The 15,413-nt window shown below is 32.8% G+C and overlaps 1 protein-coding gene and 1 pseudogene across 1 annotated transcript; both read right to left on the bottom strand.

Moving 5' to 3' along the window:
• Nucleotides 1-9,547: 9,547 nt before the first annotated feature.
• Nucleotides 9,548-10,887, bottom strand: LOC120127520 (annotated as a pseudogene).
• A 3,619-nt stretch (nt 10,888-14,506) lies between these two features.
• On the bottom strand, nt 14,507-15,065 carry LOC120127597 (protein SENSITIVE TO UV 2-like). Its single transcript, XM_039145456.1, has 2 exons — nt 14,992-15,065; nt 14,507-14,765 (listed from the first exon to the last, which is right to left on the bottom strand). Exons 1-2 carry the CDS (start codon nt 15,063-15,065, stop codon nt 14,510-14,512), a joined length of 330 nt encoding a protein of 109 aa, XP_039001387.1. The 3' UTR covers nt 14,507-14,509.
• Between the last annotated feature and the right edge of the window lie 348 nt (nt 15,066-15,413).

The following is a 15,413-nucleotide window of genomic DNA, read 5'->3' as shown; positions in this document are numbered from 1 at the left end:
AAAGATAAGACCGAATACCTACGGTTTCAGTACGAGACTCGTTTTGGACACACACCGCATTGGAATAAAAAATGCAGACCAATTGGTGATAAACAATGAGCTGGAGTTGAAACAGTTTATCAAATTTCCTAGAACAGAGGGTACGAAGATATTCGAAATTCATATCAACCATAGTTTTGATAGAGGGGATATGCTCTTCTCGAATTCTATATGACTCAAAAGAATTATGGTACCTATGGTAAAGATCTTGTCTGCGACCAGACACATTAAAACAGGAGTTTAGAATGGTCATATTTGGATCGTTCGGATTAGGATTTGGATTGGGTGGAGGAATAGGAGGTCGGTTTTGACTCGAACGACTAGAGGATGTCCTAGGGCATTTAGACATGGTTAAAGGTCGGAATGGGTAAGATTACCTGCAAATTCGAAACACATGTATGAAATATAATCAATCCCAAAACTCAATGAGTCCGCAATATTCAAGGTTCTCTAAAATAATCCTAATGGGCAATCTTTGAAAACTATTTTTGAAAAATAATGTTTTAAAAATCATAATACGTATAGATTTCATGAAAACAACATAATTAAATAAAAATATCAATTAATTTTTTTATTTATTTCGAAATTTTTTGAAATTTTTTGAAAAATCTGGTGTTTTTGATGAAATTAGTTGTAGAATCTAGTTTATAAACATTATATAATCAATGCCCGATATAAAATTCAACCTAGAACTAATTAAAACTAGTCCTAAGTTCAAAATTGATAAAATAGTAGTTTTTAGAAAAATACCTTGAAGATTTTCAGATTTGAGAGGAATGTGATGATTTTTTCACGAATTTGATGATTCCAACAGGTTTAGAAGTTGAAGAACAGTTGGATTCCGACTAGATTTTGTTGATTTTGAGCAAAAGAGAGAGTAGGGGTTGAGAGAAGGCAAACGGCGACAAGAGTGTTATATTTGGGTTTTTGACAAAATATGAGATTTTAGGGATTTTAAGCCTAAAACCCGACGAGTGTATCGATGCATTGTATAGTGTATCGATGCACATTCAAGACATGCATCGGTGCACCTTCATAGTGGATCGATGCATATTCAAGGAATGCATCGGTACACTTTCATAGTGTATCGATGCATAGTGCACAAAAATGTTAAAATCCGTCTTAAACACTTAAAATGCTAAATTAATTAGCTCTAGTGGTATTGGCAACTCAAAGATGGAAAATTAACAATGTTTATTGAACATATAATTAATTTTCACTAAGAATCATGAACTCCCCCTAACTATTAGCAAAGAATGCAATCAAAAACATTATTTTTATAAGCATTTTTCAAAAATAATTAAAAGTGTTAAAATTATTTTAAACACTAAGTCAAGGTAGGTTAGTTAAAACTAATTCTCTCCTAAGTGTCCAAAATATCTCTTTATCTAAAGGTTTTGTAAAAATATCTGCTAATTGGTGCAAAGTATCAACAAATTCTATAACTACATCTTCTTTATTGATATGATCTCTAATGAAATGATGTCTAATCTCAATGTGCTTAGTTCTAGAGTGTTGGATGGGATTTTTAGTGAGATAAATAGCACTAGTATTGTCACACTTGATAGGTATGGTACATACTTCAATTTCATAATCTAAAAATTGTTGTTTCATCCATAAAACTTGTGCACAACAACTACCGGTTGAAATGTATTCCGCTTCAGTGGTAGATAATGCAACACAATTTTGTTTCTTTGAAATCCATGAAATCAACATATTTCCTAGGAATTGAAAAGTACCGGAGGTGCTTTTCCTATCCATTTTGCATCCTCCATAATCCGCATCAGAAAAAGCATGCAAGCTAAAGCTAGAGTCTCTAGGATACCAAAGTCCTAAACTAGGAGTGTCCTTAAGGTATCTAAAGATTCTCTTAACGGCTAGTAAATGTGATTCCTTAGGGCATGATTGAAATCTAGCACATAAGCAAACACTAAATATAATGTCTGGTCTACTTGCGGTTAGATAGAGCAACGAGCCAATCATATACCTATAAAATTTAACATCTACACATTTACCTCCTTCATCTTTGTCAAGCTTTGTAGATGAACTCATTGGAGTGGCTTGGGGTTTTTCATCTTCCAATCCAAAATTTACGAGCATATACTTGACATATTTAGCTTGATTGATGAATATGTCATATTTTCTTTGCTTGATTTGGAGTCCCAAGAAAAATGAGAGCTCCCCCATCATGCTCATCTTAAATTCACTCTGCATTAGCTTTGAAAATTCTTGGCAATGAGCATCATTAGTAAAACCAAATATTATATCATCAATATAAATTTGAACTACTAATAAATATTTACCTTTATGCTTTAAAAACAATGTAGTGTCAACATTCCCTTTTGAAAAACCTTTTTCAATTAAAAAATTTGACAATCTTTCATACCAACCTCTAGGAGCTTGCTTTAAACCATAAAGTGCTTTTGTCAATTTAAAAACGTGATCCAGAAATTTTGAATCTTCAAAACCTAGAGGTTTTTCCACATACACTTCTTCTTTTATAAAACCATTTAAAAATGCACTTTTAACATCCATTTGATATAATTTAAATTTATTGAAACATGCAAATGCTAATAACATTCTATTTGCTTTCATCATGGCTACGGGAGCGTATGTTTCATCATAGTCTATGCCCTCTTCTTGAGTATAGCATTGAGCAACAAGTCTAGCCTTTTCCCTCACTATATTACCACTTTCATCAAGCTTATTTCTAAATACCCATCTAGTACCTACAGTAGATTTATTACTAGGCCTTTCAACTAATGTTCATACTTTACTTTTCTCAAATTGATTTAACTCTTCTTGCATAGCCATAATCCAATGTTCATCATTTAATGCTTCTTTAATATTCTTAGGCTCTATGCATGAGATAAATGCAACATAATTGCATATATTTCTAAGAGAAGATCGAGTTGTTACCCCTTTGGATGGATCGCCTATTATTTCACCATCCTTGAAATAGTTGTATTCTCTTGGGTAAGAGACTTCCCTTTCTTCAATGGTTGGATTCTCGAGAACATCTTGAGTTTCCTCATCTTTCAATTCTTCTTTTGATGATGGTTCTCCAACGTCATGTCTAACGTCATTTGTATTTACAATACCTACAACATCATCAACACAAGAATCCTTCCTCGGAAGAGGATTATCATCGAAAACAACATGTATAGACTTTTCTACCATTAAAGTTCTTTTATTAAATACTCGATAATCTTTAGAATTTAAGGAATAATCCAGAAAAATTCCTTCATCACTTTTAGCATCAAATTTGCCAATATTTTCTTTACCGTTGTTTAAAACAAAACATTTACATCCAAAAGGATGAAAATAACTAATGTTAGGTTTTTTTATTTTTGAAAATTTTATATGGAGTTTTCTTTAAAATTGGTCTAATCATTACTCGATTTATAACATAACAAGCGGTATTTGTGGCTTCCGTCCAAAAATATTTTGGCAAATTGTTTTCATAAAGCATGGTTCTAACCATTTCTTCTAAAGTTCGATTTTTCCTCTCAAAAACTCGATTTTGTTGAGGGGTTCTTGGTGCTGAAAAATTATGGCTAATACCATTAGAATTACAAAAATCAGTAAATCCAAGATTTTCAAATTTAGTACTATGATCACTCCTAACACTAGTAATGGAGTAACCTTTTTTATTTTGGATTACTTTTGAAAACGTGATGAATTTTTCTAATACTTCATCTTTAGTACTTAAAAATAGAACACAAGTATATCTAGAATAGTCATCTACCAATACAAATTAATATTGTTTTCCACCCAAGCTAATAGTCCTAATTGTCCCAAAAAGATCTATATGGATCAATTGTAATACTCTACTAGTTGATACATCATTAATGGACTTAAAGGAAGCTCTTTGATGTTTTCCTTTAGCACATGCATCACAGATTTTATCTTTATCAAATTTTAGCTTTGGCAACCCTCTTACTAAATCTCCTTGAATTAGTCTTTGTAAAACACTCATGCTTGTATGTCCTAGTCTCCTATGCCATAACCAACTATCATGTTTATCCTTAGCAACTAGGCATAACTTAGGAATCTAAATGCATCATGTATATGTTTCTATTGTATGACCAATAAGCATAATCAAACTATATGCAATGTCAAACATTTTTGCAATCATTTAAAATATACATTGTATCTTTTGTCAAATTTATTATTCAAAAGATTATGCTTTGAACCCATTCACATATAAAACATTATGCAATGTCGATTATTGAGATTAAGTGCTTATGCATAAAGTTTTGAAAAAGTTATGCATTAAAAATTGAAAAAAAATTAAAATCTATGTATAAAAAATTTAAGGTAAAAAATTTGTAAATCCAAAGTATTTGAAAAATTGATATCAATCATTAAAGAAATATCATTTACATTTAAAAACATTTTTGACCAAAAATTATTATGATGAACTAGAGTTATGAAAAGTTACTGAAATATTTAGATTATTCATCATAAAGCATTTTTCAACATACATGAGATAAAACATAATTATTTAAGATTAAATACTCATGTATGCATAAACTAAATGAGCAACCAAATAACATAATAATATTAAGATTAGAGGTTACCCATTCCTTTTTAATGTGTGGCTAGAGCATCTTTAATATCTTCACTTTCATCACCATTGCTCCCACACACCTACAAGAGACATTTAAGTAGATTTTGGTATCCAAATTTCTTTGGATCCTTGAATGTTAGTTTCAATGCCCCTTGTTCCTTTTGGAACCCATACTTGTCTAATTTTAAATCGTTTTCCTTTCTTTAAAGGACAAGTATGTTCCTTATGACCATGATAATGACAATGTGAACATATTGTCATTATTGAACTAGATGAATTATTTAAAATGATCTCTTTTTCTTTTGTTAAACATTCAAGCTTAACTTTCAAATCGAAATTTTCTTTTTCAAAGCTTTCAAAATTTTATTTTTGAGAGCTCTAAATCCTTCTTCAATATTTCATTTTGATTTTCAAAATCCATTTTAGTTTCTAGAAGAAGTTTGTTTAATTTGAAAATTTATTTTTCAAAGTTTTCAGATTTTATTTTTGAAAGCTCTAATTCCTTTTTCAAAATTTCATTTTGATTTTCCAAATCTATTTTAGCTTTCAAAAGAAGTTAATTTTTAGCTATAAATTTAGAAATAAATTTATTATATTTGGAGTTCATGGTCTCAAACTCTGAAAATAATTCATCATAGGCATCTTGTAACTCATTAAAAGAACGCAAATTTAACTTATTTGAGTTTGAAGATACCTTGGGCTCTTCTAGAGCTTATAGAGACATCATTGTTATTTACTCTTCTTTCTCATCTCTATAGATTTCCTCAAGCTTATCCCACAGCTCTTTGGTGTTTGAACAAGAAGAAACTCTTTTATAGACTTCTGGATCAATTGCACAACATAACATGTGCATAGCCTTTGTGTTTTGCTGAGCTTTTTTCCGTTCTTGATCACTTCACTTCTTTTCTTTCTTCGTAAGAGAGGAATATTTGTTCTTGATTATCATCCAAGCTTCAAGATCATGTGATTGGATAAATATAGTCATTAACCTCTTCCAACGACGATAGTTTGTTCCATTAAAGTAGGGAGGCACGTCAATTGGCCTGGATTCTTCCATAGAGAATGAACCGGAAGTGGACACCATCTTTATCGATTTAACTCTTCCCGAATTGACTCAAGAGGCGATCAAACCTTCAAATGAGTGATGCTCTAATACCAATTGTTGAGTTAATCGATCGATAAAATAGCCAAGAGGGGGTGAATTGGCAATTAAAATTTTGGTGGAAGCTTTTGCAGAAAATAGAAAATATTTACACAACGATTTAGAGTGATTCGACTTTCTCAACCAAAGTCTACTCCACTACCTTAGCTATCCACACTAAGGATTTTCCAACAAATTCACTAATTTGTTCTTTATTTTGAGGACAAAGAGTAACCTTACAACTCCCTCAAGAATTATACCCCAAATTCTTGAGAACAGTCTCTCTCAAAGAGAAGAATACAAATTACGCAAACTTACAGAAAAACCTCACAAGGCAATATGTTTGCACAATTCTAGAACAAAGAAAGAATACTCAAATATGAATACAATAGAGCACAAATGGTGTTCTTGAAAGCAAAAATGAATATTGGATGAAATAGGCTTGAAAGTGCTCAAACTTGAGGTTTGATGTTTTCTCTTTGATTCTCTAGCTTCTCTTCTTAATTGTAATTGATCAATGGCTCATAAGCTTGTTTAAATACTCCTTGAATCACTTCTGAACATTGGGAATTATTGGTGAAGTCAATAGAGTCGTTATTGAGTAATTATCATTTAAAAATCTGGTGGGAGTGTGGGTGCATCGGTACACACTTAAGGGTGCATCGGTACACTATGTGTAAAATTCAAATATTTCGACCGTTAGTTGATCTAGTGCATCGGTACACTTGGGGTGCATCGGTACACTAATTACATTCGATGTTTCAAAAGAGCCAAGAGTGCATCAATGCATGGTATGTGCATCGGTACATAAAATGAATTCGATATTTCAATAAAATCAAGAGTGAATCGATGCATGACTGTGCATTGGTACACAAAATGCATTCGAAATAGGGTGTGCATCGATACATCCAAGAGTGCATCGATACATCCCTTTATAAAATTGATTTTTGGCTCGATTTTGGTTCGAAATACTTTGTAAAAATTGTTTCAAAAATATTTTAAGTTTAAAACACAATTTTACACTTTAGTAAGGATTAAAATTGACCTTTGAAAAACTTGGAGTATTATTTTGATATTCGAATAATTTAATCGAATATACTTTAAAAATGATTATAAAATCTTAAAACTCAATAACACTTAATTTTTTATATTGAAACATCAAAATGTTTTCAACACATCTCTACAATCAAATCCCTAATCAACTCTCATCAGAATAAAAAGTTTCTCCAACTTATAATTTGGCCAAATTTTAAAGAATAATTTCTAGGAAGATTGGACATTTTTTAACCATAAATCAAGCCTGAAAATGAATCTACAACCTCAAAAACATCAAGATTCATCATCAATTTCATGAACCCTATCATAAATATAAACCCTTAGATTTGGGATTTTTGAATTCCAATAAGATAAGCAAGCAATATTGGTACCAAATAATAGTTTTTTTCGCGTAGAACAATTTTCTATTTCACGGCATAACCCGAAATCCAAAGAAAATTGCTCAGAAATGGAAAACAAATATTTCTCATTACCTCCAAGCTAACTCACGGTAAAGGGAGAAGCTGATGAACAACTTAGCATGATATTTTTTTATTAATATCATGCTTATCTACCTTTAATTTAACTTTAATGAATTTTAAATTCATTAAATCAGGAAAATACCAATTTACCCTTAATGAAACTTCATAATTACCTTTAAACCTGGATACCTCAACCTTATCATCTTCCAAAATAAGACACCTCAACCTTATCCTTTCCCATTAGTCAAAGATGAACAAATAAGATCTTAGTTTACCGATTTACCCTTGCCTTTTTCTAAAAATCACAATCTTGCCACTTTAATCCAATGGTCCAAATTAAACCCTTAAATCTAAAAATTTATATTCTTTTCCAACATTTAAAAATGTGAAAATAATATATATATATATATATATATATTTGAGACCAATTGTAACTTTTAAAATTATTATTTTGGTCCTTGAACTTTTTAAAATTTTATACTTTGGTCACTAAACTTTAAAAATTTATAATTTGATCACTCACTAAATCCATTTATGGAATAACATTCTTTTTGGGAAAGTTATCACTTAGTTCCTTAACTTTTCCCAATTTTCTACTTTAACCATCAAACTTTCAAAATTTACATTTTGATCATTGTCTAAATTTTTGGGATATTACAAGCTGACCTGGTGGCTATTGACCGGAGTTGGGACTGTTTGGACATGTACTGGGTGGAAGAGATTCCAGATGCAGCTGAAGCTCAAGCGACCGAAGAGAGAAGATGGATGCCTCCGTCTTAGGGCGGCTGTCGTTGTTTGCAAATGTTTGATTATGTGATTTTTTCTTTGCTCTGCTGAAGCGTTTCAAAGGTTTTCAGTCAAAGAGCTGAGGAATTTGAAGGGCCAATATTTCATTCATTTGAGTTTTCTTTTGTTCTTCTCTTTACATTGCGGTGGGTTTTACACGTTTTGTTTCGTTTTTTGTGTAATTGTTGGACAACTTTTTTCCATTCACTTTAATAAAGGCCGGACGACCGTTAATATATGATAAAATTTGATCCAAAGACGACTATCACATTCCAATATATAAACGTCTAGCTCAGACGACCGTTAATTTTTAACAAAAATTGATGAGTTTGAAACATATGAATAATCATATGACTATTTTATAATTTTTAATAGTCGAATGATAACAACAAAGTAACAAACTATAATCATGAGATCATTTTGTATCTTTAATAATAAGATGACTCAATAAAGCATCACCCTATAATCGGGGGTCATTTGTATACTTTACTATTTTTTAAATAATTAAATCATTGCATTGCTCATTAAGATTTAGTATGTATATGATTAAATCATTAAATTTTAAGACACTTTAATTTTATCTCTAAACATTTAATGTAAACTTTTAATTATAAAACCATTAAATGATTTACGAGGTTAAAATAACACTTCTTTTTTCGGGTTTCAGTGAAAATTATCAATTCATATATTGTAATCAGTGACCAATATAAAAAAATTATAAGCCGAACTAATATAAACATTATAAAATTTTTATCTAAAATAATCCATATATATTTTTAATTTAAAAATAATATATATATATATATTAAATCTAGAAAAATGTATATTAATTGGACTATATAATTTTTAACATAATTCATACATATTTTTTTTATTTAGGGTAAACTAATCATTTGATCACCCTACATATTACTTAATTTATATTTTGGTCACTTAATTATTATTGTTTACAAAATCATAGTCAGCCTTACGATTTGGTTCTATTTTGATCACCTACCATTAAAAAAATTAAGAATGATGTTAATATGATATTTATTAATTATTTTTCAATCATGACATGGTATTATCTTATGACGTACGCCAACAGCACCGCTAATCTTTTAAAGATGAGCGACCAAAATCTTACTAAAATGTAACATTAAATATGATTTAAAAAATAATAATTGAGTGACTAAAACATAAACTAAATAATAAATTGGTGATTGAATAAATAGTTTACCATTTTTTGGGCATGTGGGTGGGGCACTGCCGATATGCCCCTGAAGGTAATTGATAGATAAATCTAATCAGTGTCTAAAATGATAAAGAACACTTTAAAAATAGTGATTTTTTAAGTCGGTTAAAAGATATTAAAATGAATAAGATGATTGGTTCAAGTGGTAAACAACTTGATATCGTTTAACTAAGGTTTCATGTTCTAGTTTTTGTGTATGTAGAAAATCCCCGCTGGAGACTTACCCACCAAAACGACTCAGATCGATTCTAAATTAGTCAAGGTAAAACCTTAGAACAGGAATGTAACAAAAAACAATGTTATAATGTTTAATTATAATGAAGATAAAATAAAAAAAATTTGACATAAAAAACTGTTATATAATTTAGATAATGAAAAAAATATTAAAAATTTAGTATTAAAATTAAAATATTTTAAAATTGGATGATTAAAAACTCTAGTAACTAAAAATTTAGTTGGAACAATCTTACCAGGATCAAAGGCTTGATATTTTGGTGAGTGAAGTGGGACTCGGACTCTTGACACTGATCAAGAAGAACATCCAACAAATCACCACTTCTGGTAATGGGATCTGAAGCTCTAACCTCCATTCTTTTATCGTTCATCTCATCAAAGATCTCATGCAATCCCATATAAGACCACCTTATACGCTTCCTTATTCCTTGCAAATCGAACCTTTTCAACATCGGAAAATAATCCGACAAGTTGGGTTTCGATGAATCCTCCATTATCCGCCACACCAAATCCTTAAACTCTTGCGCCGTACTGAACTCCGGGTCCACGATATCCCTTGAGAATATCGTACTGGATATCGAGTTCAATGCCGTGGCGAAAGCGACTTCCCCTATACTGACTTGGGAGCCGGAAAGACGTTGTTTGTCCAAGTGGTGGATGAGTTGCTGCACTTTTTGGTGGCGGACGTGTTGGAGTGAGTTGAGTCTTTGCACGGTGAACAGCTGGATGTTGCATAGTCTTCGGCGGTAGCGCCACCTGCCGTCGCCGACTGCCCATGCGAGGGTCGACTCGGGGTTGGGCTGGGAGGCGACGACGTAGGGAACAGTGCGATCGGAGAAGGTCTACTCTTGTGTTTGGAGGATTTGTTTGGCGATTTCAGCGGAGGAGGCGATGACGGTGGTGATGTAACCTAGGCAGAGAGTCATAAGGGGGCCATAGGTTTTGGCTAGCTCGAAGAGGGATTGGTTTGGGTGAGAGCCTAAGCGGTGGAGGGAGCTGTAAAGATATCAACAGATATCTAAACTATGAAAACAAGAAGAGAAACAAAAACTAAAGAGAGAAAACTTCTAAACTTCATTATCTTCACGTGAATGTATACAAGTCTCAAGGTGAATATTTATAGCTATGGATTACAGCTGTAACTAATCCTGTAACTGACTTTAACAAACTAACTTCTCCAACTGCTTGACTATAACGTATACCAGCAGTTGCATGCATAACCATGCACAGCATACAACTAACACTGACAGGAGCCTAATACGGGGAAGTTGAAAGGGCCCGGAGGGAGGCGTTAGGCGGCGGAGGAGCGACGGAGAAAGAGGAACACGGTGATGCAAAATCATAAGTAGATGTAGAGATCCATCTTTGTTTTAGTTTGTTGCTCTGTTAATGTGTACATAAACTAGTTCAAGGCTTAAGTAGCGGTGTTGAGAAAAATGACGAAAGCGGATGCTTTCGGGTCAGATTTGAAGATAACAGGTGTCACACAGTGTGAGATCCGTGGATATCAATAAAATAATTGATACACTAAGTGTTTAGTCACTTAATTATTTCTACGGCTCAATTATTATTTTTTAAAATTTTGTCTAATATTATATTTTGATAAACTAGGGAATGATCACGTGCGACAGTTTTAATATACGGCTAAAAGAGAAGTTATCGGTTTTGTTATTGTTTAAATAACAAAATCGGTAAAAATGATCGGAAATATTATTAGACGCTAAAAACTGACTGGTTTTGTTATTATTAGATGTTTTAACCGGATTTTCGAAAAAATGAACGGGAACATTATTAGGCGCTAAAAAATGATCGAAAACATTATTAGACGCTAAAAATGACCGAAAATATTAAAAAATGATGTTTTAGGTAAAAATAATAATATTGCCGATAATTTTTTACCGGTTTTATTATTTAAACAATAACAAAACCGGTAGCGCCTTATTTTAGCCTTATATTAAGGTATCGCACTGTAGAACTGCCCTGGTAAACCATTAATAAAAAATTAATGATAATGTTAATGTGTTACCATAATATATTATTATGTTATTGTTGAAAAATAAAAATGTCACATTAATAATTTATTTTTATGGTAGATGATAAAAATATAACATTATATATGATTTTAAAAAATAATTTAATAATCAAAATAAAATAAAGAAAACAATTAGGTGATGAGAACGGAATGAATATGTGAAGATTATACTACGAATAGATATGGGTTTAGAGTTTCTGATTGAAAAATATATCTTATTTGATTTGATTCTGCAGAGTATTAATGAAATAGGTGAAATTGTTGAGCAATAGTTGAATTTCTTTTATGGTCTTGGATGTTTTTTTTAATAGAAATCCGTTAGTTTTATTAAAAGTAAAAAAATATCTAGAATTACAATGAAGATTTACGAGTATAACCGTAAGCGTAAACTAAATTATAATTAGGACATTTTCCTATAATCATTAACACAAAAATTAGCACCTAGATCACACAATGACCAGAAAAGTAAAATGTTAAAAAACATAATCAATGCTCAAATAAAATAAAGATACGAACAAATCTAACTGTATCGGCAAACAAACACAAAAGGGGATGAAACTACTGAAAGACCACCGACATATCGCAAATCAGAGTCAACCGACGTGAGAAAACTATCCACGAGTGCAAAACGCGTATCAAATCAATTCGAATGTCCAAAGCAAGGAAGATCGGCAAGATAACAAATAAGCGCCATCTTGATCAGTTGTGGCGATGTCAAATTCAACCATGTGAAAAAAGATAAACAAAAAAAAGTAAAAAACCGTAAGCTATCAAAAGACAAGAAAAAATGTGTCACAAAGGCAGAGAACATGACACAAAGACATAATTATTCTTAAAAAAAAAACTAAAAAATAAAGAAAAAAGATAATCGGCGGACGACAACCAACATCAAAACCGGTGCCGCTAAGGTTTTTTATGGTCTTATGTTTCATGAGACATTACCCTAAATAATATATACAAATTTGAGGGGAAGAAGTGGAAGTTAATTCATGGAGTAATACCCTTTTTTAAATATAATTATATAATATTTTTAGAAATAATACTCAACTAGGTAGATAAGAGAAAAAAAACAGTGTGTTATATGGAGGCGCTTCTAGTTGGAAGGCACCTGCCATCAATCTAAAACACTCGTCTTGGAGCTAATAAGAAACATGGTACGACAACTCATCGATGCAACCAGGGAAGGCAGTTCCTGATGGTATCAACGACATGGATCCAGGTCTCCTCAAAATGATCAGCAAGGGCTTCCTTCAGCAAAGGGATTGCTTTGGATGATGTGCGGCACATGAAGGAATGGGAAATGCTCGATAACACATTGGCTAACAACGGTCGTGGTAGTTGTGTGCCCTCACGACACGAAACTCTGATGTAGATTCGACATCATGCTCCGAATTGAAGATAAGGTCTCTGGATGACGAGCCGTTATCTCTCTGGATGAATCGTGAACTCTTTTCTGTAAGAAGTGTTTCCGAAGTCCTGTTGAATTTGAGAAGTGTGAGTATGAGGGATTGCCACTTGAAATTGCGCCATTAATGATGTTTGGCTATGATAAAGGTGTACGGTTGCGGAACGGGAGATGGCTTATGGTGGCCTCGGTGCTGAAATGGAGGACAATAGCAGAGTAGCAGACTCATCAATTGAGAACATGAGGCTGATTCGATTGCGGATTGCAGAAGGTAAGCCTCAAGAAGGGACTACCTTAATGAACTCCTGAATAGAAGCATGATACAAATAACCGGGACACAGCAAATGATAGAAGGATCAAAACATGCCGCATTCACCATATTCTGCAAGAAATCATCATTCCAAATGCTAGGGGATCAGAATTCAGAACTTTGTTGCAGTTGCTAAAGAGCAAAATGTGACATGGTCTGATAAAGTCTTCGCCTGGCAATACATGACACCGGTAAATTCACAATAAAATATGAAAGCTTCTCATCTGTGGTTCTTGTTCGTGCTCGACTCAGGCGATCCAATATCTTGTTCACCTACAGATACATTGAATCCTAGCAGTAGCAGGCTGCTTAAGGGGTTGGATTTGCAAGCTGCGCCTATACTGACATTTCCACAGGAAATTTGAAAATTGAGACTCTTAAGGAAACTTAGCTTGAGAGAGACCAACATCAAGACAATTGCACTTCAATCTCTTCAACACTTGCCCAATTTCTACATCTTGAACTGATGCAAGCCATGGAAGGAGACACACTACGTTTTAAGGCTGGTGGGTTTAAGGGGCATAAACAACTATGTATAGACAAATTTGAAGGACTAAAATTCACAGAAGTGGAAGATGGAGCAACTCCTTGTCTAGAAAAGCCAAGTGCCTGAGCATCCAACGCCGTAAATTGCTAGAAAGAGTGGCATTAGGGATTAAATTTCTTACCAAGTTAAAAGCTCTTGAATTTTCCAATAAGCCTGATGATTCGATAATGACCCTCACTGGAGATCTATTCCATAGAGTTCAAGTGAGACAGACGGGCAGTTCCCTTAATACTAATACGCTTCAAAGTCGATTTTAAGTGAAACTGAATGTTAATTGAATTTGTTGGTTATAAACTTATATGCATTTTTCTGCCTTTGCCAATTGCCAGACATATTGTTCATATCAATAAAGTGTATCTGTTCATTTATTTATTTATTTATTTATTTATTTCATGTTCTGGTTAAAGCATGTATGATGCAATGATACCGTTTCCAATATGAGAAAAGGACGACGACCACAGTGGTGTAGATATAAGCGGCTTGTGTAGAGCTAGGAATCAGCCAAATGTTACAAAATTGATTTGGCTTTAACCACATCAAAATACATAGGATATCCAAAATTTTCTGGATAAGATCATATTAGATCTGACTCCTCACTTGCTACCTTGCACTAAAACCTCATTTTTTCTCCAAGAAAAAAAGAAGTAATCGGGAAGGAGCGATGACTTAAAAAATTTAATGACACAGCAAGTTACTCTCCAAGATAAGTAGAAACCCTTCTCTTGAACATTCGTCCCAAATCAACAATTTCAGATTCTCTCATCTGCTTAGTTATGCTGCCGGACAGCCTTTGCTTTGGTTCTTTTTTGGACAACCTGTTTTCAACGTCGATGGTTAAACTGACCATATCCCTGTTGTTGGTTAACAATCGCAAAACAGTGGCGGACTGTACAGGGTTTGACACGAGTCTATTGAGTAATATCAGCACTTCCCGTATCAATAATGTCCTGCGGAGAAGGGTTCTATAACGTGAACATACATTGTTTAATAAAGCATCAAAGTAGAACATCCAAGATTGTCAGTGTTGTTTATGGTATAACTGAAATGATTGCAAACATTGAAGGCAAAAAGCTGTATGTAGAGAGGGCATTGAATACGGAAAATATATGCTAGCCCAGGCATCAGAGAACAACGAAATAAACAGGTATTCACACATCCAGAGCCATCACTTACCTTGCTTTAAAGGTTTCATCAGAATCGGTATTTACTGTAGCCTCCAAGTCTAACTCAGATGCCAATAGTTGCATAATTAGTGTGCGTAGACACCCGTTTTTGTTCGGGTCTATAAAAATATTTTATTTTATTATATTATATTTATTTATTATTATTATTATTAATATTTTTTTATTTTATTATTTTTGCAGGCCCCACACTCAACAACCCTGATTTAGTGAGATTCAGAAAATAAATCAACGTATTTGAGTCCTATTGAAACACTAAAACCAACGTATTTGAGTCCTATTGAAACACTAAAACCGAAGCATTTGATTCCAAGTAGGACCCTAAATCTGAGCTAAAAATAGATTTCTTTAGACTATAAATAGACTCAAGCATCAAGAGGAAATGAGAGAGAAAAACGTGGGACCACATTTCAG

Source organism: Hibiscus syriacus, unplaced genomic scaffold, assembly GCF_006381635.1.
Source record: "Hibiscus syriacus cultivar Baekdansim isolate YM2019G1 unplaced genomic scaffold, ASM638163v2 tig00110469_pilon, whole genome shotgun sequence".
Classification (NCBI taxonomy): domain Eukaryota; kingdom Viridiplantae; phylum Streptophyta; class Magnoliopsida; order Malvales; family Malvaceae; genus Hibiscus; species Hibiscus syriacus.
This window is presented reverse-complemented; position numbering and strand designations above follow the sequence as displayed.

Bases quoted from the DNA above. Each gene is read 5' to 3' on its own strand.
- LOC120127597 (XM_039145456.1), bottom strand. From the start codon at position 15,065: ATGCAACTATTGGCATCTGAGTTAGACTTGGAGGCTACAGTAAATACC. The intron at 14,766-14,991 runs GTAAGTGATGGC...CCTTCTCCGCAG, and splicing joins GATGAAACCTTTAAAGCAAG to GACATTATTGATACGGGAAG.